General features: G+C 41.3%; 1 protein-coding gene across 1 annotated transcript in view; it reads right to left on the reverse strand.

Moving 5' to 3' along the window:
• Positions 1 to 23,025: 23,025 nt before the first annotated feature.
• Positions 23,026 to 27,196, reverse strand: part of LOC149227056 (purple acid phosphatase 23-like) — an 86,327-nt gene continuing 82,156 nt past the window's right edge. The window contains exons 6-7 of the mRNA XM_089377681.1: positions 23,487 to 23,768; positions 23,026 to 23,390 (exon numbers count right to left, since the gene is read on the reverse strand). Of these exons, the coding sequence (XP_089233807.1) occupies positions 23,118 to 23,390; positions 23,487 to 23,768 (555 nt within the window). The 3' untranslated portion in view covers positions 23,026 to 23,117. The remainder of the gene's footprint in view (positions 23,391 to 23,486; positions 23,769 to 27,196) is intronic.

Here is a 27,196-nt window from a genome sequence, read left to right on the forward strand (position 1 = left end):
CACATTCTACAAACAGTAGTGGGGTCATCAAGAATTTCCCTGCTTGATGGCTTTTCAGGTTTCAACCAAATACTTGTTCACCCGGATGACCAAGACAAGACAGCATTTACCACACCGTGGGGGACATTCAAGTATGTAAAAATGCCATTCGGACTTAAAAACGCTGGTGCTACATTTCAGCGAGCAATGGATATTGCATTTGCTAAAGAAATACATGATTTCCTAATTGTCTACCTTGATGACTTAACCCCATTTTCCAAATCTGATGAAGAGCACCTCAAGCATCTTAGGCAAATTTTCATGACATGCAGGAAGTATGGCATTTCCTTGAATCCCAAAAAGTCTCTCTTTGGCCTTGAAGAAGGCAAATTACTTGGACACATCATCTCAAAGGATGGTATTAGGATTGATCAAGAAAGGATCCAAGCCATATTGCAAATCCCCTATCCAAGAAACATAAAAGAATTACAAGCATTCCTTGGGAAAATCAATTTCCTAAGGAGATTTATCCCAAACTTGGCTGAGCTAATAAGAATGCTAAACAACATGCTCAAGAAAGACGCCAAGGTAAAGTGGTCTCTAGAGGCCAAGCAAGCATTTGAGGGCATCAAATCAGCCTTAACTCAAGCCCCAGTCCTCACAAGTCCAAAATTTGATAGGGACTTTATCATATTTTCATTCGCATCTGATAATACTATAGCTGTTGTCCTTTTGCAAAAGGACGATCAAGGAGCTGAAAAGCCAATTGCCTTTTTCAGCCGAGCCTTAAGAGATTCCCCCCTGAAATACCCAATCATGGAGAAGAAAGCCTATGCCCTGGTTAAAGCAATCAAGGAATTCCGAATTTATATTCTATACTCACATGTGATTGCTTATGTGCCAAATGCTATTGTAAAAGACATATTAACCCAAGAGGGGTTAGAAGGCAAAAGAGGCAAGTGGATTGCTAAAATTCTCGAGTATGACATAGAGATAAAACCAACCAAGATGATAAAGGGACAAGGTTTAGCCAAACTGATGTCCGAAACAAACTTTCAAGCCTTAGACATCAACCAACTAGACAATGAACAGGAGCTGGCGACTCCACAGATCAGTGACACCTTTTTGCAATCCCCATGGTATGCTGATATTTGCTTTGTATTGTTAAACCTGTGTGCTCCCCCAGGATTGTCCAGGACCAAGAAGAGATTTTTGAGAATGAAGGCTTTGAAATTTTGTGTCTTAGATGGTGCATTATTTTGGAAAAATCATGAAGGCATATTGCTTAATTGCTTGACCAAGAATGAAACTAGTGATGTCATGAAAGAATTCCATGCAGGGGACTGTGGAGGACATCTATATTGGAAGTCCACTGCTGATCAAATTTTAAGCGTTGGTTTCTATTGGCCCACTTTGTTTGCAGATGTAAAGAAGTTTGTCGCCTCATGCCACAATTGCCAAATTTTTGAAGGCAAGAAAAAGCTGCTCCCTCTGCCTCTGAAACCCATCTCAACCGAGAAGCCTTTTCAACAATGGGGTCTTGACTTCATTGGAGAAATCCATCCCTCTTCCTCAGGCTAGCATAAGTGGATCTTAACAGCCACCGATTATTTCACTAAGTGGATTGAGGCCATCCCATGTAGGCAATCCAATGACACCATTATTATCCAATTCCTTGAGTGCAATATCCTTTCTAGATTTGGCTGCCCTGAGAAGATCATCACTGATAATGCCGCCGCTTTCAAATCCAAAAAGATGATCAATTTTTGCCGTAAATTTCATATCACTTTAGACCATTCCACAGCCTATTACCCTCAAGGTAATGGCTTAGCCGAGTCATCTAACAAGAGCCTGATCAGTATTATCAAGAAGACCTTAGAAGAAAACAAGAAGAACTGGCATAAAAGGCTCACCAATGCCCTATGGGCAGACAAACTTTCAACAAAGAGATCCATTGGGATGAGCCCTTTTGAGCTAGTATATGGCATGGAGGCCAAATTTCCAGCTTCTTTAGGCATTCCTGTTATCAAGCTGTTGCAGGAGGTTCAAGCTGAACCAAATGATATTCAACGAAGGATCAATCAGACCATTCATCTTCAGCAAACCAGAGAGCAGGTGTATGACAGAGCTCAAATGTTACAAGAAAGGCTGAAGAAGGCGTTTGACAAGAGGACTAAAGCTGAGGATTTCTTTATTGGCGATAAAGTGTTAAGGTGGGACTCAAGACGAGAGGACAAGGGAAAGCATGCCAAGTTTGACTTTCTGTGGAAAGGCCCATTTGTCATCAGCGCTATTCAAGGCAATAATACATATTTTCTCAAAACTCTAGATGCCTGCGCAGTTGAAGAGGGCCCTGTGAATGGCCGCATGCTGAAGCATTACCTTGATCAAGTGATCTAAGGGATACAGGGTTCTGATGTATATATTTGTATATTAACGCATGTACATATATAAGTGCTTTCTTTTATGTTCGTATAAGCAATCCAATTGCTTGGAACCAAGAGCGCAAGTCCTCTGTTTTAACAATCTACCATAAGCATTGACTACTGCAAAACAACGCAGCAAAGTTTGAAGGCACAGCCCACGCAGTCCCCCATTTCAAATCTCTGTCGTTGCAATGATTTTGGAAAAAGAGTGCAGTCCCGAAGAAAAGAAGCCAAAGGAACAACATCCGATGCCCCTGTTCATAAGAATTTCAAAGAGAACCGCATCAATTTTTGCCCCCGGTTATGATCTTACTTCAAATGGTGCACAAGCCAGGTTTAGATATATTTTAAATGCTCTCGATGGTAAAGGGCAGCGCTGTTATTAATGACAGCGAGCTCTATTAAAAATGTTGCATTCAGGCTTGTGGCTTTCCAGTCAATAGTATCAAATCAGAGGAGCGTTGGTTTTTAGTGTTACATCTACAGCCTGTGCAAAGACAAAAAATTAAGATGAGTTGCTCCAATTGGTTCCCTTTTTGTGTGTACGTCAAAAATGCAGTTCTCAAGCAAAAGTGTATGCAATATCAAGCACGCGGAAGAAAGCAGGCGATGCTTTATTGATTCACAATATTTAAGTTGAAGGAGAGTGCTGTTCACATCTCAAAGTTCCAGTCATTTAGCAGTCAGCACAGGGAAATTTTCAAGCCACAGCTACAGAGGATCAAGGCAGTCTGACCTGCTGTTCTTGGCTTTTCACAAGGAAAAGCCATCCCCAAGTGGAGCCACTGTTAGCCTCCTGCTGCAGCAGGTTAATCATCTTTCATGATCGACATTTTTACATGCCAAATATGTCATACTATGCATGCTGCAATGCTCCATATTTGCTACAGATAGCCAGAGAAATATCCATGAAGGTGTGCTAGTTTTAATGACACTACTTTGTTCCAGTTTTGACGAGTAAACCATTTTTGATCAGTTTTCAAGTATGGGAAGTCCAAACAGCTTAATCTTGGTTTCCCTGGGTTTCAATTTCATGTTGTAGAATATAGAGAATGAACATCTGTCCAAACAGCTTAATCTTGGCAGATTTGTAGTTAGGTAGAGAAACAAGGGTGCTCAACAGCTCAATCTGAGCCCCTGGTTGAAATAAGTGTAGAAGTAGATAGGAGCAAGCAAGAAAAAAAGAATGAAAAGCTGGGTATGCTAGCTCAAGTGCACCCAAACCAAAAAGAAGAGAAAATGCTATGTGAGTAGGTTGGGTAGGTAGCTTTGTGGTTGCAGAATCATGGCTTGTGATCCATTTCATATTGTTAAGTGTTATATCTATCAGATCATAAGTTGAAGGCAGTTTTTCAGTTGGAAGACTTCAAGCGAGGCATGTCTGACTCCCCCCTTCTTCCTCTTCCCCAAATCACTCACTAACTTCCCCCAAAGAGGTCAAGATCTGCTTGATACCTCTTAGTTCCATCATTCTCCATATCATTTGCCTTGGTGAAGATCTGCTTCACTCAAGGAAAGTCCATACCGCTTCTATGAATCATTCTCCCCCTTAATAGCCCAAGATTCACATGCTTAGTGCTTTCTTATCATTTGTCATGTTAACTACTAACACTAGTATCTAGCTCCCTATCTATTTCCCCTTCCCCTAGTAAAACTATGTATATAACTCCCCTATATATTTATCCCTCCCCCTGGTTGAAAAATAACCATATACATCCTTGGAAATTGCTAAGTTTATCTGAAACTCAGCAAGAATCCTCATTTCTCCCCTCAAATCATCTTCTCATGCATTGTGGACCCTTTCCAATGCATATAACCTTTCATCACCCCCCTAACTATCTTCCAAGTGCATAAGGACTCATTCCTTTGCATAATTCCCCTTCACATGTTTAAACATCACCCCTTTGACCTTGGTTTGCCTTTGTAAGGCATAAAACCCCTTTTGACCACTAAACCCCACTCAAAACCACATCACTTTCCTCCTAAGTGCCTTTGGACTCCTTCCAAGGCAAAATACTGCCCAAGCCATTCAAAAACCATGTTAAACCTTCAAAAAATTGAAAAAATCCTCTTTTCGGGCCATCGGACCCCTTCCGATGCCCTAGGAATCCATTCTAAAGCACCTTAATCACCCCTCCGAATTCATTTGCCTTGCCTTTTTCATAAAAAGCATGCTCCGATGAGATAAGGATCTATTTGATCCCCCTTCGATGCGATATCGCTATCGGGAGGGGGCAGTGGCATATTATAAGCAAAATGGAGGTTCTCCAAAGGTCGGGCGATAAAATGTGTTACTCTATGGTGCATTGCCGAAAGCCCGGACCCGATTTCATATAATAAAGAGCCTATAAAGCATTTCGGGTCCGATGGTGTTTCGGCGATTTTATGTGGCAACCCATGTTTCCGCCGATAGCGAAATGCCGATTGAATCACAGCCATCCATTTTGGGCCCCAGATCAACGGCCCATGTTTGATCGGCGATCACCCCTTATGTTTGGCTCCGACCAGCGGAGCCGAAATATTATCAGGGCGGGTCTTATAAAGCATTTCGGGTCCGAAAGCTTTTCGGTGATCGCACAAATGTTTCCCCCCGGTACCTCTGCCCCGATGCGATTTAGCGCCAACCGTTGGATCGGCCCGCGCCGGATCCAACGGCCAGGATTTAATGATGGCTACAGTGTCCGCTTATGCGCCCGATTTTCATAATTTTGCAGTGTTGTGAAGATTTTCTTTTTGTATTATGATAACAGGGGTATTTGTTTAAATTTTGTGCAGCGCTCCCGCCTGCCACATCTGCTAAGGGAAATCATGCATCCTTAAGTCATGTAGGCTCGCTCCAAGCCCTATTTTGCTCCAGGGGGCCAGTCTTGGCCTCGGCTCAATCAACAACACTTATTCCTCCTTTTTGCATCATTTTTTAGAGGTTAAGGCTATTCTTGATCGGCCAGGGTGCCGATAGCTTTCCAAAGACCACAGGAACCTTAGCAGCAGTGATTTTTGCCTTGACAAAGACAGAAAGGGGGCTATTAGGCAGATAAAGAGTATCAGAGAGAGATAGTGGCCCGGGTCAGTGTCAAAGTGTATCAGGGAAGCGGCGGAGGGTATCAGTGGAGATATTACAAAGCAAATGAAGGAAGAAGGGCCCCAGCAGTTTTAGCAAGGCATCATTGAGCTGTAATGGCTCACCAACTCGCAGATTTTGCCATTTAAGGCAGCAGGACCACTTGAAGACACAGATAAAGGATTTCAAAGCATATCTATTGCAAAGACAATGTGTGAAGCCACATTTTGGGGCGGCGCTGCTCAGCCCATGCACAGTTATGGCCATGAGGCCAGCACACGGCTCGAGGTCATTCTTCACCTATTTTTGAGGTTGCTGCCTCATGCGCAGCCCTTGTTCACATGACTTGAGAAGTTTGTTGCCTCATGTGCAGCTGTTTAATATGTTTTATGAATTTATTTCCAGCATAGATTAGGATCAATGACAATGACTGCACAGATCTCTTTGGATCTGTTTTGACTAGATATTTTTCAGACATTTTCCCCTTGACACCTGTTCAAGGGGCGGTTTTGGTTTGTTTTTCTATTTAAACAACCCTATGAACCATTGTAAGGGTTTGGTTGGTTGTATGACTCCTCTAGAGACTCGCTCTGTATCTGATATGTTTTCTTTAATCAAAGACTGCTAAAGCTTTGGAGGATGGACTGTTTGACGTGTTGTTAATGGTTGAAGAGTGGATGATGGAATTCATGTGCTGCTATATGGATCAATAAGTGTCTCTCACCTCTGTTATCTCAATTTCATACATGCTCAAGTCACAGAACAAAAGATTGGCTTAGAATTTGCTTAGCTGCACTCTATGCTCAGTTTCTGTGGCTCTTTATGTTTTCTTCTTGATTTAGGCATAAATATGAATTCCTTTATGGCTCATGTTTAATCTATTTCACATATGAATGACTGTTGTCTAATAATTCTTAGCTGCTCCTAGATAGAGTTCATTCATCTTCCCTTTGCTAACCTGTTTGAGAGATTCTTTGTTGCCTCTCATTCCTTAGCCCCCAATCCATCTCTTTTACCTTGAATATTGTTTCATAAGCAGTTACCTTGCTCCCCATTCCTCTTGTGACCAAGAAAACGCACCAACAGTCTTCCTCCATGACTCCATGCCCAATGGTTTGAAACTTACAACACTATGCATTGCCTCTCTATTTGAAAGCATCCTCCTTCCCACCAAACATAAACAAAACCCCCTTGAACTCATTAGCTAGCCTGATATCATTTCAACAAAGCTAAATCATAAAGAGAGAGCCCTCTGTGACTGCAGGTGGGCTAGAACCTGCAGTCCAAAGTTGGTTAGTGGTTACCTCGGCCGTATCCTTTCCGAAGCTTAAGGACAACCTGAGTGATAACAGAGATTTCATGGGTGTTCACTTACTTTTCTGAATTTTGTGCTTGCACTTATAATTTTTCTTTGTATATCATTGCTTTTCCTAATTAGGAACATTACAGTGGTATCAAGGCTTCGTTCTTGGCTCAGCCGTGGGTGATTTTTCCTATGAATGAGGAGTATAGGTAGAACATTACCTATCAAAGGCAGAGATACCGGAGCAGGGAAAGGGATTTGGAGATTACACCCAATACTGAGACACCTGAGAAGGAATTAGTGGTGGAAAATATGGGGAAGCTAAGGAGAAAGGAGGAAGCAACATTTGATAGCCTCTTGAAGGACATAAATGATCTAGCCAAAGGGTAGGAGGAGATGTTGGAGGACTCAAACAACAGAATAGGGACATAAGCATCCATAGTGAGTTCCTATTTGGGGAGACTTCAGGAGCCTTACAATAGTATGACAACCCTTCATTAGCCACTCACCCACCATCTTTCATTGGGCCAACTAGGACCACACTACCTACATTTTTACCTTTAGGCCCCAAGTGAGTAGGGTGGGTTGGATGATCATATGCCCATGGGATATTATTTCAGAGAATGACAGTCCATGGGGGGAGATTTCAAAGAAGCCTTGTCCTTCAGGGATTGTTGCCAGCTCAAGCAGAATTAGAAGGGAAGGTACAGTGGGGGGTCTAGCACGCAGAGTTCAGAGTTGCAGCGTACCATTGGGAGGATGTATTTTCCCACGTATGATGGATCTACTAAGTGCACAACTCAAGCTTGGGTGGATAAGTTGGATACCTATTTCCAGCTTAATCAAATGATAAAGGTGGAAGCCATCAAAATGGATACCTTGCACTTGGAGGGAGAGGCACACAACTGGTGGTTTCATGGCTTGACCACATTAGGGCATGATAGCATGACCTCTTATGAGGACTTTACACGGAGAGTGGTGGAGCATTTTGATAGGAGGGATCTGGGGGCTCATTTTAGAGAGTTGACCCAGCTTAGGTAGACTGACCATCCAAAGCAGTATATATCAGGGTTTTTGAGGGTCTCAGTCATGGTGCCAAATTTTTTCGATCCCAGGAGGGTGTACACATTTGTAGAGGGCTTGCTTGAGCCATTGCATGGATTGGTGAAATCTCGCAAACCCACTGCTTTGCAGGAGGTTGTGACGTCTGCCAGGAATTTGCAGGGGGTAATCCCCAAGACTTGAGCACCCATACCATTACACGCTCCCTACCCACAAAAGGGGCATGACACGAGGCCCCCACCACAGTGAGCAACCCAGGGGCATGGGCAACTAGATGAGGAGACCAGGAGAGACCTTCGGAGGAGGAAGCTATGCTTCACTTGTCGGGAGCCTTGGGCACCAGACCATAGATGCACATCGGGCAAGGCCCGTTACATTGAGTTCTTCTTTAATAAAGACCAGGAGGATGACATGGAGTTGGAGATAGGCGGGGGTGACAACGAGACTCATGCAGAGAAGGGGCCACCACTACCACCACCACCTAGGGGAGCACCTTTCGCACCATCTGGGGGAGTTCTAACTTCTTTGCGTGGGGTTCCCAAATTTACGACCATGAGGATCAGAGGCACAGTGCAGGGGCAACGTGTCTCAATTGTGGTAGACAATGAGGCCACCCACAATTTCATTGATGTGTAGATGGTTCAAAGGCGAGGTATCACTACAGAGGAGTTTGAGGGGTTTTCAGTCCTAATGTCGGGGGATAGGACCATGCAGTATACCCGATATGTTCCCTCTTTGATAGTGACCATGGGGAACTACTCAATAACAAATAATTTCTTTGTGGTTGATGTATCGAACACTAATGTGGTGATGGGTGCCCAGTGGCTCTACTCCCTTGAGTGGGTCACTACAGATTGGAGGAAGTTGGAGATGGAGTGCACCGAGACGGATGGCAAGTTGGTTTTTCTTCGGGGTATGCATTCATATCCTCCATAGACAGTTTCAGTGCACAGGATGGAGGCTGACTTGAGGCATGGGGACGCAACATGGGGGGTGGAGTGGAGGGTTTATGAGGCTAGGTGGCAACCCAAGCCACCACACCCTAACATACAGGCCATCTTGGACAGGTACCTAGTAGTGTTTTGGGACATACTACTAGTGAAACCACCCGACAGAGGATTTGAGTACATGATTGAGCTAGAGACAGGGGTACATGTGGTTAGTACAACTTCTTATAGATATGCCAAGGCCTACAGGGATGATATTGAGAGAGCCATTCAAGAGTTTTTGACACTTAGGAATGTTAGGCCTAGCTATAGCCCCTTCACTTCATTAGTTGTTCTGGTGAAGAAGAAGGATGGAACATTGCGCATGTGCATAGACAACCAAGCACTCAATAAGATGACCCTGAAGAACCACTACCCCATTCCATCCATTGATGAGTTGATGGATGAGCTTAGAGGAGCCAAGTAACTTCTCTAATATAGAATTTCATTTGGGGTACCACCAGATTAGAGTGAGGGATTAGGACATCCCCAAGACGGCCTTCAGATGCCACTATGGGAATTTTGGTTTCTTGGTTATGCCCTTCGGGCTGACCAACGCACCTGCCACCTTCCAGTCCTGCATGAACCATGTGGTCCGCGGATAGTTGTGGAAGTTTGTATTGGTATTCTTCAATGACATTCTGATTTACAATAGGACTTGGGAGGAGCATCTACAAGACTTGGAGGGGGTGTTATGCATTTTAGAGGCGCAACAATTCTACGCCAAATTGTCCAAGTGCGGTTTTGGGTTGATAGAGATGTTGTATTTGGGGCATATTATTGGGGAGGATGCAATGAAGGTGCATGAGGAGAAGATCAGGGCCATCCAGGATTGGCTAGTTCCTCAGAATGTCACTGCGTTGAGGGGTTTTGTGGGCATATGCACCTATTACAGGAAGTTCGTGAAGGGCTTCTCACAATTGTCAGCGCCCCTTACAGATCTGACCAAGAAGGGGACTTTCGCTTGCACAGATAGAGCACATTCAACATTTGAGCGCATCAAGGAGGTGATGAGAAGATGTCCAGTATTAGCACTCCCATATTTCACTCAGCCCTTCACCTTGGAGTACAATGCATCAAGTGAGGGAGTTTGTGCAGTATTATCACAGGATGGCCACCCCATCATTTTTGAGAGCCAAAAGCTCCTTCCACATGAGAGGTTGTATTCTATTTACAACAAGGAGATGTTGGCCATTATGCATGTGTTGGCCAAATTCTGACAGTATCTAGTGGGCAATAGATTTAGAGTGAACACTGACCACAATAGTCTTCGCCAGTTTATGGGGCAACAGGGCCTTAATGACAACAGTAGAGGTGGGTCAAAAAGGTCCAGGCCTATGATTTTTATATTGAGTATGTCAAGGGAAAACATAATGTGGTAGAAGATGCATTATCTTGGAGGCCCGCGACACTTTCCCTCATGTGCATCTATCATGATTGGAAGGCACAGTTGTTGGTGTACTCCAAAGATCGACTGGAGTGTGAGATTTTGGAGGGTGCACATGCTGATGAGCATTACAGGGTGATGGCTAATGTCATATACTACAAAGGATGCATATTATTGGTGTCGGGTTCACATTTGAGGGAGAATATTCTCCACGCAGCCCATGACTCTCCATTGTTCGGACACCAATGGTTTCAGAAGACATACATGATGGTCAGAGAGCGTTTCACATGGAAAGGCCTCAAGGGAGAAGTGTTGAGGTATGTGCAGGAGTGTGAGGCTTGTCAGAGGAACAAGGGAGAGTTGACCCATCCAGCCAGGTTGTTGCAGCCACTTCCCATTCCTTAGGGGAAATGCTAAAGTATCACTATGGATTTTATCACAGGCCTTCCTATGGTGTAGGGAAAATATTGTATATACGTGGTGGTGGACCGTTTGACAAAATATGCACACTTCTTTGCTATCCCAACCCTGTGTTCTGCTTCACAGGTAGCATAGTTGTTTTTTAGAGAGGTATTTAGTTTGCATGGTCTCCCCAAGACCATAGTCAGTGACAGGGACAACCGCTTCATGGGATCATTTTGGCAAGAGATTTTCCAATTAGTGGGCACTAAGCTCACCCCTAGCACCAGTTACCACCCACAGACGGACGACCAAACCGATAGGGTCAACAAATGGTTAGAGGGATGCCTACAGAACTATGTGACGGGACAACAAAGGTCGTGGATCTGGTGGTTACATTTGTGCGAGTATTGCTACAACACCTCCCACCACATGTCCATTGGTATGTCGCCTTTCCGTGCTTTGTATGGTTATGATGCTTTGTCTTTTGCTGACCTTTTTTTTGGAGGTAGTCGGGCCCCAAAGGTGAAAGATTGGATCCAAGAGAGCTAAGACATCCTCAAGGCTCTTAAGGACAACATGCTAACAACCCATAATCAACAGAAAATATATGCAGACAAGAACATGATTGAGAGGCAGTTTGAGGAGGGGGACTTAGTCTTCCCACGACTACAGCCATATAGACAGTCCACACTAAAACAGAAGGGGGCCAAGAAGCTACAACCCCGCTTTTATGGGCCATACTGGGTGATTAGGAGAGTTGGAGAGGTGGCTTATGCACTGGAGCTTCCACCAGGAAGCAAGATCCACAATACCTTTCATGTCTCATGCCTAAAAAAGGTGTTTGGATAGCAGGTGACAACAGCTACAGAGTTACCTCCACTAGATGATGAGGGGCACCTTGTTTTAGATTCGAAGGCCATTTTGGAGACTAGAGAAAGGAAGTTAGGAGCAGAACCATCAGGAAGTATTTGGTACGCTGGAAAAATTTATCGGATGAGGATGCCACTTGGGAGCGTGAGCACATACTTCAGTATCCAACACTGCAATTGCTTGGGGACAAGTAACATTTGGGAGGGGAGGATTGTAATATCCCTTCCTAGAATAATTTCCATGAATTTACTTTCACAAATTTGGCAATTTTTTTTGTTATGGGACCCACGAAAATTTTGCCTAAGACTTAGGAGATGGAGGCTGAAATTTTTTTTGTTTGTGGGATGTTGGGGCCACACCCACATGAAGTATGCATTTCCTTAGAGGGGATTTAGATTTGCTAAGGTAGGAGGTAAAAATTCTTGTTTGAGTGGCCCACATGGGAAGGCAGCTCAAAAATCATAAATAGAAGGGGCCTAGCAGCTATTGGGGGTCTTTGTCAATCACACATTTCTCTTGTTGCTCGAGTTGCTTCGCTGGGTCACAATGTTGTTCAGAGCAGAGCTTTCCAAGGGGAGAGATCACCCTTCTTTCGGTGGACTATGAGTGCCACCCTAGGGAGGTAAGATTGTACCAATTTGTAGGGGATATTGGAGGAGCTTAGGGTACACCGTACAACCTTTCTCTCAGTCAACTTCGTACTCTAGGAGGACACAGAAGGGGACCACATACCACTCATTTCAACTATCTTCTGGGAGGCATTTTTTGAGAGAAATTTTGTATAGTTGCTCCAGGGGCAAGACAAGCTAGTTGAGGAGTTTGGGGGGGGAATATTGTTGCATTGAGGCAGAACGAAATTTATTCACTCAGGACCTGCGTACGAGTCACTTTCTGGGCACACGTGGGAGATTGGGGGAAGAGCTTGGGAGCTGTGTTTTTCCAAGAGAATTTAGGAGATCATTTGGGAGGTGAAACTCAACATTTTTGAAGTGATTGGAGGGTTGTTACAGAGGGACTACAGACCAGGCCATATTTTCCAGCCAATTGATGAGGACGTGGTAATTGGGGCTAATTTTTGAAGGTCAGAACTAGGACAAACCCTTTCTGAGTTTTGGTGGGTTATTTGAGAGGAGTTTGGGGCGAATTTTGTAGAATTTTTTGAGCACCAGAGGTGGGCCTTTCAACAATATCTTTCCAGTAGACAATGTAGTTTTCCAGGGTAGTGCAGGACATATTTGGGGCAACTCACTCTCTCATCTGGGCATTGTATTTCCTCACCTGGGTATTTTCAAGCTTGATATTGAGGAAATCCTAGGTGCACTCCTTCCATACCATTGTACTATTGCTCCAAGTATTTAATAAAATGGCTCAGATGGATGGTGATTTTGGAGATTTCATGGGTGTTCACTTACTTTTCTGAATTTTGTGTCTGCGAGTATAATTTTGTTTTGTATATCACTATTTTTCCTAATTAGGAACATTACAATATCTTTGAAATTTCTCTCTTGAATTCATACATTAAATCACCCAAAACCTTAATCATTGAACATGTGTCATTGGATGAATTTTGTGGTAGAACTCTTAGGGGGTATTTAACCTAAAACCATTTGGATTATTTCATCCCTAAGATCTACTAGGAAAGCCTCCCTTGTGGTGTGTGTATCCAACCACAAGATACTGAGGAGTAGTTATTAAAGTGACAATGGTAATTAGTCTCATTTTTTCTCTCAATCTAGATTACTTAATGGGGCTTCGTACTAAGGTAATAGATTTTGCAATAATAGTTCTCTAATGGCATAAAATGGAGACTTTGTAAAATCTTGCATATATGCAGTTGGAAATGACACCATTAGATTTGGCATTGAATCTACTTTCCTCCCATTTAATATGTTTTAGAAACACACCGTAAAAAAATGTGGAAAAACCAATTTACACAACCTTGTATCATCCTCTTTAAAGGGATAGTTTCATATTCTTATATTTAATTAGAATTGAAGGGAAAACTAGAGTCCACATAAAAGTGCAAACATTACACTACAAATTTTATTTTTTCCCGATCTTGAAATTTTAAAATAATATATTTTTATCATAAAAAAATTTAGGAAAATGTAATAGAACACTACAACAATCTATGTAAATTATTTAGTATAACGTTTCCCAAATTTGATAATTAATATTGAAATCAAAGAAGACAAAAAAATTCATAGATCATGCACCCTTGAATTTTTAAAGGAAAAACAATCAAAAACATCAATTTGACTTCTTAAATGTCAATGAAGATGAAACTAATAAAATTTACTACAAATCATCTTTTACTACAAATGAAAATTCAAAATGTAGATATAAGCTATAGTAGTCAGAAATTGAAAAATCAATAAAATCAACATTTTTTTCCCAAACAAAAAGAAAATTAGTAACATCTTTATGGATTTACCTTAGCACACCACTTCATGTTGTAATAGAAAAGCACACAAAAAAAGAGAGAAAAACAATGGGGAAAAGTCAATAGAGGTTTCTCGAAAAGCTAAACAGAAAGGCCCATCAAGCACTAATCCTAGCAATATCTAATTCACAATGAGTGGGAATGCCACAATGACTGTACTTACAAAGAGGAACCCTGTGTATTACCACTTCAAGTTATTTCACAAAGCAACACTAAAGTATCCCACTAATGATCAAGAACTCTATTCCCTAGTACAAAATGTCAAGTGGAAGCATTCACTATTAGGAGAGAACACAATGATTCACATAGATCACTAATCACTACAAAATTTACAACCTTAATTCCTTAACCGGAATTGGAAAACCATAGGATAAAAATCCATGTGTCACAGAAACTGCCAAAACCTAGAATCATGTACCAAAAGAAGATGCAAAAATCTTCCCAATATTTTTTTTTCATTCCCACTGCATCTAGTCATATGAATCATGCATGGGGCTAATTGTGCAAGGAATGTAACACATACCCAAAAATCACCCATACAAAGGATTTCCAATGTGGGAACAATATTGAAGCTTGCACCATCCACCTATGAATTTATTGGGGAAGAATATGTGAATGATGTCGATTTTAGAGGTGTGTATCAACCACTGAAACAAAAAGAAAATATGTATCATCTCCAAGATGGGCTACTTTACAAGTTTGGCAACTTGTGCAATCCACAAGACAGAATAACTCAATGCATAAAAAAAGCTCATACTTCAAGAATTAAGCAATGTCTTTTGGTAGAAATCACATAAGAGAAATCTTTGGGCAATGCATTTTGGACATTTTGACAATGAGAACATAGGTGAATTCACAAAGATATGTGTGTTGGCCTAAAATGCAAGTACAAGCTTCCAAGTATATTTGTGTTCTTTGTAACACTAGTAAACCTAGCAATAGGAAACCTGGTCTTTGTATACCATTACCAATACCTATTGAACCATGGGAGAGTATCTCCATGGATTATGTTAAAGACTTGCTCAAGACAAGGAGAACCCATGATTACTTATTTGTGGTTATTGATTATTTTTCAAATGTATGGGCACATTTTGGATTCACACATTTAATTGTGTCTAATCAAGATGTAATATTTTTGAGCAAAATTTTGACAATGTTATGGCAAAGAATGGAGAAGTTAAGGCAATCCACTACAATCCATCCCTAGATTAATGCATGGACTAAGGTTGATAATAGAGCTTTAGTGCAATGGTTTTCAGAATATGATTAGAAATCCAATGTCTTGGGGTTAATAGTGGATATAAATATAACACTCTTATAATATGACAACATATTCTTTCACCCAAAAAACCGCCTCTTTGAAGTTTGTTTTGGTTATTTGCCATCATCACCTTTTTATGCTTTTTTGTGGGAAGTAGAAGAAAGCTAACCATGAAATGCATATGGGTTCACATAAAATGCATAAGTTCATTGATAAAATTAGAATGATTCATCTTAAAATGTAGGAACAACAAAATCAAAGTCAACAAAAGTACAAACTTGGAGATAAACAACATAAAACATATCACAATTTTTTTGTTGTTGGGGATAAATTATAATCTATGTAAATAAACAACATAGAACATATCACAATTTTTTTTTGTTGGGGATAAAGTATACTCTGTTTCAATAAATAGCCACCGCATGAAAAATGAAGCCTTAAAACACGGACCATTCAAGATCATTGAATATGTCAATAATAATGCATTCAGACGAAATCTACCATATGACAATGGATTTGGTCATTAACGTAAAGAACATGCAATTGTTTTAGCCTTCCACGTTGGATAAAGAAGGAAAGGGCAAGTGCTACCATTAGTGGAAGACTTTGCATCCAAAACTCTCAAAGAACTAGAAGACACAATGTTGCAAAAGGTTTGGGCTACTCACATAGGTTAATAGTGGTTCTTCCAAAACTCTCAAAGAACTAGAAGACACAATGTTGCAAAAGGTTTGGGCTACTCACATAGGTTAACAGTGGTTGTCTCAGTCTGGACTCGAGGAAAATTACAGAAGTAAAAATGGTATGAAAGAAAATTTATTGATTCCTCCCTAATTCACCACTGTCTGATGTAGAAAAGATTGTATGGCCTACACATCATTTAGGTCCGAGAAAAAAGATCTCCTTAAAGCCAAGATAGCCTCCCAAAATCCAATGTTATCATGACAAGTGGCATGAGAACTCCAAAAGTCATCGAAAGAAAAAAAGAAAGAAATTATTTTTAACGTCCACGAGTCTAAAGATAGCCTATATGGGACACACTGTGTCACCATTTGATTTCTGCATTCATCCCTTTTTTTTTATGTAACCTCACAATGAGCGCTCTCAGCTTCTCAAAGAGCTAGCTCTCAGAATATTTACATAATTTTCCTTGTCTTTGAAGGCCTCATATTCTAAAATGAAATGCTTTTTTGTTTCCACTTTTACGGAAATGAAAAAAATACACTCTTTCTTCCCAAACTTCTTTGGGTCTTTTCCAGCACCCTGTTTCACAATGGAGTTGATGAAAATTAGTCCTTAATTGAGCAATAATAATTTTGGCTCTCCACGAAATATTGGCCCCTATATACATTTTTTTATGATGATTATGAGTGGGATTAAACTCTTCAATATAGTACTTTCTCTTTCTCTCTAGCTTTTTATTCCAAGTACGCTTGTGGAACTTACCCATAACAAAAGTGTTTATCTCTTTACTATTTGTGGGACACATGTTCAAATAAATACCTCTTCACTAAACCATTTATTATTTTGCCGCATCCAAGCCTTCTTTCATTTGCACATTATGTCATTGAAGACAACCTCAGGCCATCTGCCCTCTTCCATTTGCTCAATATTTTTAAACTATCTTATGAGTCGCACCATAGCAATTGCTTTAATAGGAGTAGCCCCCATTTCACTTAGCAAGATATCATAAGGAACTGAGCTTTTAATTTTGAACTTGTTTGTAATTAAGAGCTTTTGAATTTTCTCCATTTGCTTCCATTGTACATTAGATGTACTTTTGGCCCACAGTTCGTGTTGATTTGGGTTAGCATTGGATGTGCTCTAGCCACGAAAATTGGTGGAGAGGCTAAAGCACATGAGATCTCCAAGACTTAGAAATGGTTTGGGCAGACTCTAACCGGTTTGGGAGATATTAAAATAATTAATATTTTTAATGGATTTCCTAAGTCTAAACTCAGGAAAAATAAAATATTAATGGGTATTAATATAAAACTAGGTTAGAATGGTCCAAAAGTCATGGATCAAGCCAAATCTAATCTTAGCCATTGAATAGAGATTTAATTTCGACCGTTGATGGACCAACGAGAAAAGTATAAGAGGAGGCTTGAGGGTCAGTTCGAGAACACACCAAGAGAGATCAAGAACTTGATTTTCTGGGGCAGGGTTTGCTGAGGAAATTGAGTGAGTGACCAACGTTCCAGCTGAGGGGCAGTGAATACATAGCAGAGAGGCAGAGTTAGTACCGGGAGGATCAGTGCAGAAGTCGTGAGAGGTTGATGCAGAGCCAGCTAGAGGCCACACAGAGGCAGCTAGAGGCCATGAAGAGGCAGCCAGGAGCTGCGCAGAGCCAGAGAAGGGCCAGCGTATGAGATGTAGAGGCTGGCGTAGAGCCCAGAGAGGTTGACACTGGACCAGAGACGCTGACATTGGGCTAGAGAGGCTGACGCAGAGCCTAGAGGCAGCGCTGGGAGATTTTTCGTGGGATAGACTGGGAGATGGAAAGCTGGATAGGGTGACGCAGTCCCTATCAGAGTGACGCAAAGCAACAGAAACTGCAATGTTGTTGTGGGATCGTTCATCCGATGATTTAGCCGGAATATCTGTCTCCAACTGAGAGGTACTACTGCCAAGGCCATTCTCTGTTGGGTGAGCCAATTCTGGCACCCAGGTTATATTCTGAAACTGCATAATAATAAAACCCTCTGAATAACTGCACCGATTTTCCCAAATTGGGTTTTTCCGACGACATTAGTCCAAAAACAACGGTGTCACTTGTGTGCTTGTTTACTTTCAGTTGTTGATCTGTATGTGTTGATACTGTGCTTGTATTTATTTTCAGTATTTACATGATAAATAACTTGTTAAGTAATTGAACAAGTAGGAAGAAATAAATCAGATAGCACAGGAAGAATTTCTAACAGGTTAAACTTAGAAATTCTAGCATGATATTAGAGCGTGGTTGCAGATCACAGCATAATTGAAGGAATTAGCCGAGCAGAGCAGTAGCAGCAGAAAACAACTGTCCCGAGTGGCAGAAGTCGTTCCTAGAAGAAAGCAGCAAGGAAGGGGTGATGCAGGGTGCTTACGTCATCAGTTCGAGCCAGGAGGAGGATCAACCCAGTGGCAAAGAGGAGCAAACCTGACCTACGCAGTGCTCGATCATCTTTCTCAGCCAGGAAGGATTAACGTTGTGGCCAGGAGGTGCAGATTTTGTCAGTGTCGGGATTGCGCAGAGCCAAGTGGCTCAATCCTTCAGTTGCTAAGGCATAGGAGGTTGTGGGTAGGTTGCGGAGTAAAGTTGGTGGGGCACTGTGGTGAGAACAATACCTAACAGGGCAAGACCAAGGTGGAGGGAGTTGCTGCCGAGGCAGATTTCTAGCCAAGGGATCTGGATCAGTGGTGCAGTTGCACAGACGATCGGAGTGGGGCAACTTGACGTTGGCAGAGGGATTTCCAGAAGGGAAATCAAGACTCAGAGGGAGTCGAACCAAGAACTTCCAGACGGGAAGTTGAGAGACTCAGCAGGAGTTGAACAAAGGACTTCTACGCGGGAAGTTGAGAGACTCGAAGGAGTCGAAAGAAGAACAACATAATGGTCGTGAATGGACTAAGAGATCAGGATAGGTTGGACGGAGCATCCAACTTCGTGGTCTGGAAGGCCAGGATCTTGTCCATTCTAGACAGATATCGCATCAAGGACTTCGCCTTGAAAACAATAGCGATCCCAGTTGACCCAGCTGAAAATGAGAAGTACGAGGAGGCAATGGCCAGGGCAAAGTGCATCATCCTTGATGGGGTCAAGGATCATGTAGTGTCGCATATTGCCGAGGACACAACAAATGAGATGTGGAAGGCCCTGAAGAAATTGTACCAGCATACTTCCATGCAGAGGAAGATGTTACTTGAAAATCAGTTGCAGTCATACCAGATGCAGAAGGGAGAGCAGATAGATGTCTTCCTTGGTCGATTGAAGGAGATCTAGGACCAACTGACTTTCATAGGGGCCATGCTGGATGAGGAGATGTTGGTGAGGACTGCACTGAACGCAATCTCCAAGGATTGGGAAGTATTTGTCTAGAGCATACTGGGCAGGTCGAAGCTTCTAGATTGGGAAGAACTGTGGGCGGCTCTTCGTCAAGAAGAGATCAGAAGGTTGACCAAGGCGGGGAGTAGCGGTAAAGGGGTCAAGATCAAGGAGGAAGAAGAGGATGTTGCTCTAGCATCTGCGGGAAAGTAAGAGAAGCGTAAGAAAAAGGAACTCTCCAAGGTCAAGTGCTTCCATTGTGGGGAACTGGGTCATTTTTCGAACCAGTGTTCGAGGAAGAAGGGTAAGGGAGAGGCTTCCTAGACCAAGGCAACGCCAGCAAGAGCGAAGAAACAAGTTGAGGAGGATGACGTGCCATGAGTGCTCATGTGCCACTTGAGAAGAAGTGGGGAGACATCGAGTTGTAGTCAGACGGACTACAGGCGATGAGGGGTAGGATCCTTGAGGTACCCAACCTCTTGGATTATACCTTGCTACGGGAGCCCCGAAGAGAAGTAGCAGGACTGGCGGATGTCGGTAGAGACGGATGCGGATGGAGCGATAGAGAGAGCTACAATTTAGGAGTCCCTGGACAGCATGAGGCAACAGTGCGAGATGCATGGAGTTGTTGCAGCAACGCAGAGGTCAGTAGAGGGACCACTTGTCAGCGACAGAGGGAGCTTCAGCATCGGGAGTGTTTCTAGCTTGACGGAGATGTAAGAGTTGGGAGGATCAATTACTTACTTCTCAGTAACTGAGTTGCAATGCAGCAGTTAGCAGTGACAGTGCTATGGGCAGCATGATGAGAGGGGATGCAGTGCAGATGCAGCAGTGGCAGTGGCAGGGCCATGGGTAGCAGCATGGATGCAGAGGGAGTTGCCATACAGATGCAACAGTGGTAGTGGCAGGGCCATGGGTAGTAGTACAAGATACAACAATGCAGATGATGTTGGGCGAGGAGACCTAACATCAGCACAGGGACCGATGCTAGATGATCAGGGTGATAATCAGTGAGGAGTATTACTAGAGCACAATCCTCGCTAAGAGGGAGTGTTGATTTGGGGTAGCATCGGATGTGCTCTAGCTATGAAAATTGGTGGAGAGGCTAAAGCGCATGAGATCTCCAAGACACAGAAATGGTTTGGGCAGACACTAACCGGTTTAGGAAATATTAAAATAATTAATATTTTTAATGGAGTTCCTAAGTCTAAACTTAGGAAAAATAAAATATTAATGAGTATTAATATAAAGCTGGGTTAGAATGGTCCAAAAGTCATGGATCAAGCCAAATCTAATCTTAGCCGTTGATTAGAGATTTAATCTCGGTTGTTGATGGACCAACGAGAAAAGTATAAGAGGAGGTTTGAGGGTCAGTTCGAGAACACACCAAGAGAGATCAAGAACTCGATTTTCTGGGGCAGGGTTTGCTGAGGAAATTGAGTGAGTGATCAGAGTTGCAACGGAGGGGCATTGAATACATAACAGAGAGGTAGAGTTAGCACTGGGAGGATCAGCACAGAAGCCGTGAGAGGTTGATGCAGAGACAACTAGAGGCCACGTAGAGGCAGGCAGGAGTTGCGCAGAACCAGAGAAGGGCCAGCGTGTGAGACGCAGAGCCTCAAGATGCTGATGCAGAGCCCAGAGAGGTTGACGTTGGACCAGAGAGGCTGACGCAGAGCCTAGAGGCAGCGCTGGGAGATTTTTCGTGGGACAGACTGGGAGCTGGAACGCTGGATAGGGTGACGCAGTCCCTATCAGAGTGACGTAGAGCAGCAGAAGCTACATTGTTGTTGTGGGATCGTTCATCCGATGATTTAGCCGCAATATCTATCTCCGACTGAGATGTACTACCGCTGAGGGCATTCTTTGTTGGCTGAGCCAATTCTGGCACCCAAGTTGTATTCTGAAACTGACTAATAATAAAACCCTCTGAATAGTTGCACCGGTTTTCCCGCATTAGGTTTTTCTGGGGGCATTAGTCCAAAAACAACGGTGTCACTTGTGTGCTTTTTTACTTTCAGTTGTTGATCTGTATGTGTTGATACCGTGCTTGTATTTATTTTCAGTATTTACATGGTAAATAACTTGTTAAGTAATTGAACAAGTAGGAAGAAATAAATCAGATAGCACAGGAAGAATTTCTAACGGGTTAAACTTAGAAATTCGAACAGTTCGCAATCGCATAGAATCATCAGAATCACTAAAAGCCCAAAAAGAGTTTGAGTGGTCTTCCAATCCCACAACTCTACCTCTTTACACTTATTCTGAAAATTATAAAATGCTTTCCAACCCCCGAAAGTTCTTTTCTTTCTACAGCATTCCTAACTTAGATTTTTGTTGAAATCAATTCTGAGGTATTTGTAATCAGCAACTTCTTCAAGAGTATTTCTTTCAAAGTAGAACTTATGCTATTTATGTTTTCTTTTGTTAGAGAAAACCACCACTTTCATCTTGCTAATATTGACTTGTATTCCCACCCTTCAACAAAAATGCTTAAGGGAAAGTAAGCGCTCTTGCAAACGAAGAGTAGATTTAACAATCACAATAAGGTCGTCCGCATACAAAAGAAGCCTTATAATAAACTCGCTTAAATGGACACCATCACCCCCTTGCAATTTTAACCACTCTTCAAGTTTTGGTAATATATAAACCAAAAAGAATAGGAGACAATAGGAAGCCTTGCTTGACCCCGATATCACTCCTAAAACTTTCGGAGATCCCTATTGAAGTTCTGATTTTGACTTTCACCTCTTCATACAGCGTATGCACAACTGCTTTAGGATGCCTAGGAACTCCAAGTTCCTCCATTTAGTTCCAAAGCTTATCCCTAGGGACCATGTCAAAGGCTTTTTTGAAATCAACAAAGCAACAAAAGCCTTCTTCCTTTTTCTCCCACCCTTTTTCAATGATGTGCCTTAAAGTTATACCGTGATCAACTATGGAATGGTGGCGAGCCCAACGGAACAACTAGCCGTGAGAAATCATGGGAACCCACCAATCACGAGGAACCACACGTACACCACATACGCCTAGCAATTACCACCTTCATGAATGAACGCATGGGAAGCTTAAACAAGCTCGATAATTACCGACTTGGGAAACAATTTATCGTCAACAATTGGCATTTCTTGAGAGATATATAAATACAAGAAAGACCTAATCCAGAAAATTTGTTCGATGAGTTTGACATTCATTCTTGGATATATTGCTCATTGGGGTATAGGAGAAGCTAGATCAAAGAAAAACAAGGAGAAAGAATTTCAAGAGAATAGAATCAATGAAGGTTGTTGATGCAGCCCAGAAAGAAAAGGTATAAGAGTTGTATTAAAGCAAAGAACGGATTCACTCTGTAGCATTTGTGTCATTTGGACAGAGAAGAAGGCTTCAGGAACACCTTTGTAAATCAATTGTCTTGAATTCAATAAAGAGCCAAGCAAGCCATTTTCATGCAAGAGTTTTTCCACATTGAATTTCTCCATGATAAATCTGTCTAAACCTGTCTATTATGTGTTGCGTTGTTTACCTATTCTTCCATCTAACATTGGGGCTGGTCAACCTATATATATGTATAAAGCAATTAAAAAAATCAGAAATAAATTAAAAAAAGGTTCAAAATTAAATAGTAAGGTCAGTATTGATGAATCGTGATGATCATAAACTAAACGATTACAAAGTAATAAATGTGAAAATCTCGAGTGTATTGCTAAATTCTTTTCCTAAACCTCTTTTTTATTTTTATTTTGCCTTTATTTCTTTCGAAAATCTGGTAAAGTAGAGTACATGTTGTAGCACAACCTCCCGGAGGCATTATCATTGAATTTCATTTCATACATATTTTATTCTGTATCATCATCATAATACATTGACTGCTAAATGGAGATCCTTCTCTTGTTTGCATATTATTTATTTCCTAAATAATATGCATCATTGAGAATAATAATAGCAGTAATATGCCTTTAACGAGATTAAAATTCGTTTCTCCACATAAAAAATACATACAATATGCGTGTGTGTTACAGTTAGCATTGATGCTTGAAAGTGGACTATTAATGGTCTGATTACGCTTTTTGAAGTGACAAATTTCAGGCTGTCTCACAATGTATATTTGATCCCCAACGGCATTATCTGTGTAAGCATCCTGATTTCGGTGCCATGTCCACAAGGCATCAGTAGAATTTAATACCTGCAAGAAACATAATGACATGACCACTTGCTCATGATCAAACCTTTCAATAACATACATAAATATTTATTACATGGCCAAGTTAGAAGATGAAACCTCTAGAATGCCATGTCCAAAGCTGCTCTCTCGGAATGCACTCCATTCTGGTTGTTTGTCCCAACAGAAATTTCCTTTGGCAGGGCCGGAGGTGAAGTTGATGTGGCAGACACCTCCATATTCAGGTTGATTGTCACCAGGCCCAGGGCACTTACCTGGGTCATCTGCAAAATCTGTATCAATTGCCTCGATGTTCCCACCATCACCAACTGTGATATATACTGGTCCACATGGGTTTAAACTATAGTTGTACACTCTGTTCATTCTTTCATATGCATGTACCTGCCATTAAGCTATGTCAATATATTAAGAACATGAAGAATATAGTAATAATAAAATTGGGGACATACACCATGGTGAAACTGGATACAAACAAAACCACAAGTAAACAAACGTGAAAGCCAAAGCCAAACGGATCTCCTCAATACATGGCCATGAAATGAATCTTAATGCAATTAAGAGAGATAGAGAGAGCTATTTAAAAAGGAAAACAATCGGGGCTACAAGCACAACAACGGACTGTACTCTTATGTGAGTTAAATCAATTACATATTAAACATATATAAAAATAATACTTCGTATGGTATGGTAAACCAAAAGGGTTCGTTTTGATTAGTTTAATTTTTTTAATGTTCTGATAAAATAAATCTTTAACATGTTTTCATATGAAATTATTAATAATTTTCCTTTTAATTTATTAACATTACTCACCCATACAATTATGTCAAATAATGCAAAGTATATCATTATCTGTCCTATAACAATATTACAAAAGTTAATGTAGTTAGGTTACGAACTCCTCATCTTGAACCATTTGACCCATCAAAACCCTGGGTCAGACATGCAACTGCAGGATTAAAAACTCCTCAAAGTGCCCTTCCATTTCAGGGGTATCAATTCTGACCTGCCTCTGAACAAACGCACAATGCATATCAAGGTTTTTTGAAACTTCTCAACAAATGCCTACACTGGTTTTCAATGGATCATAACGTTGCCCCCTCATATGGCATGAGGAGATTGTGATTACATATTGGACTTCCAGTATGAGCACCACTCTTCCAGTGGCATGATGCTCTAGTTCACACCTGATGTGAAGTGGCACTTCAGGTTGGTCATTCAAAGCACATGGGTGATAATATCTTTCACAGAATTTTGGCTACATGTTCTATTTCACAGTGTGGACTTGCCCGGTTGGTTTCATGATGTATATCAGCTTGTCAGTAGCAATTTTGTGCATGGTTGAGTTGATTTTGACATGCAGATGGTACATGATGATTTTGCACACATGTATGAGAGTGCCCCAATGTTTCAGTTGTTGTGATCTTATGATAATGCTTGATGTAGTGAATACTGTCATATCTTCTATTCTTGCTCATGTATGATAATATTGCTTCATGTATCAGCCACAACCATGGTGAACATTGGTGTAATCTGATAATGAATCATAACACTCTCTTGTCTTTTGCTTAGATGCACGATGACGAGACATAATTTTCCTTTAGACAAGTGTTGTCACTTGTCACCTTTTTATTCAAGTTGTACTACTAGAGAACTAGGTGGGTGTAGCATGTCATTTTCCCTAACCATCTTATACACCTAGTCATCTTCCCATCATTTTCATACACACTCATCATTTACCCTCTCATGGTTGTCTTATCATGAGTCATATAGCAAGATCCAAAGCAAAGAAATCCCATGTCTGAAAAGCCTAAATAAAGTCAAAAGAGCTAAAACGCTAGAGATTGATGCAGCCAAAAGAAAAAAATCAAATTGTAAAGCTTGAATCATGACACCTTACAAAAAGCCCAATTTCGTGAAGTCCCATGCTTAAGGAATGTGAAATCTAAAGAAATGGATGAAGCAAATAAAGAAAAAGACAAAGAAGGGGTAGTAACAAAAAGAGGCTCAGGAATGGTAACTCAATGCTAGTAAGCACTCCCTCCCTAAAGGCACACATGGAATGAAAATCATAACCCCTAGCTGTTGAAATCTCGAAAGGGAAGACTTCTACATCATCCTATGTGGTAATGAGGGTCAACACATGACAATACCCTTCTCCCTAACATCACATATCCCTAGCTTAGATTCCTAGGAAATGCTTCTCGTCTTAGAAGTTGTCATGTGTAATATAGGTTAATGATGTCTGCACCATGGTTAAACTTAGGAAATGATAAAAATTAAATGAATCATTAAGAAGTTAAAGGATGTCACTTAAAGTTTCACCACCTAATGACACATATATCAAGGTATGGCTCATCGTTATGAAGTGGCACCCCTACATTGGGAACTATGTATTTGCCTAGAGCATTGCATATCTTCATTGGGAGTTGTGTACTTGCATAGGGAATCATGACTATGCCTAGCACATTGTGACCTCTGCATTGGGCTTTGTGACAAGGTCATCCACACCATTTGAGCCACACGTGTGGGACCTCTATCATCTTTTTGGGGGGTGACTTGCTTCTTGGACTGTGGCCACATGCATTGGGGCCACACGTGCCTCCACATTTCACTCACTTGGCATTGTATATGGACGTTTTTGGAGCACTTCGACAGAGAAATCCTCCTTTCTTTGAATTCACCTCATAGGTGTGGTTGGTTGAGGCATCTTTGAGCATTTTGAGGGAACAACCCTCCTTCTATGCCATAGATCCACAAATGTGGAGGTTGTTAGAGCATTTTGAAAATATATTGTTGCATGTTGATGGGTCGACTCCCTACAGGGGATAGGTTATGCTCTAACTACATCTATTATTCTATTTTGAGGGGGGCGTCCACTTTGTTGAGCCATCTATTCTATTGTTGATGTACATGTGGCATTAATTCACCATATAAAATTATTGTTGATATTGTCCTCTCAAGTTAGTTGGAGAATACTATTATTTTGATCATAGATATAAGGTTAGTGATGGATCTAATGCTATTTTATTGATGGAGTTGTTGGGTTATAGATCCATAAATAAGAAGCTCCTCCGTTATAATCATTGTTGAAAGCAATGTTATCAAAACCGAATCGGTGATTGAACCGAAAAACCTTGTGGACCAGGAACCGGTCGGAACCGGACCGAAACCGGTAAAAAACCGGAAAAAAAGGTTTACCAAAAACACATAAAATATTCATATTTTAAAGAAAAACTTATATATTCATGTGCATCCATATGAATCCAAACCATTTATACACAAATATGCAAAAGTTCTCATTTACATAGCATGTAAGGGTGCACATAACCAAAATAGCATCGAATGCAATCCATCTATGAACCAAAAATACATCAACAAATAGGCTCTAAATGGCCTCTAGCATCTAAAAAAAATCATGCTACAATAAATGCCTACATATCATCAAAATCATTGCCTATATTGGGGTCTTCGCCATCAATATAACCATTTACGAATTAAAATAAGATAGAAAAAATGCAGCATGTCATGTCAAGATTTTGTTTGAGTGATGGGTACATTTTTAGTAGAGTCATGATAGAGGAGTTCGACAACCAATGCCACTAACATCAAAGTACATAGAGGGCTTGGTGTTCTTTATTAAATACTAGTTCCATACCCTCATACATGACAAAATCCAATGGAAACGTTGCAATCCCCCCAATCCTGAAATCCTGAAAAATTGTTAAGTCTACTAGATTTTGAGTGAAATCTACGATTCTACTTTCTCCATATGAAATCCAATAAGGTTGGAACCACTCTCAACATCCTAA

This window comes from Pinus tabuliformis, chromosome J (genome assembly GCF_031772625.1).
Source record: "Pinus tabuliformis cultivar Carrire ecotype Pingquan chromosome J, CPIR1, whole genome shotgun sequence".
NCBI lineage: Eukaryota > Viridiplantae > Streptophyta > Pinopsida > Pinales > Pinaceae > Pinus > Pinus tabuliformis.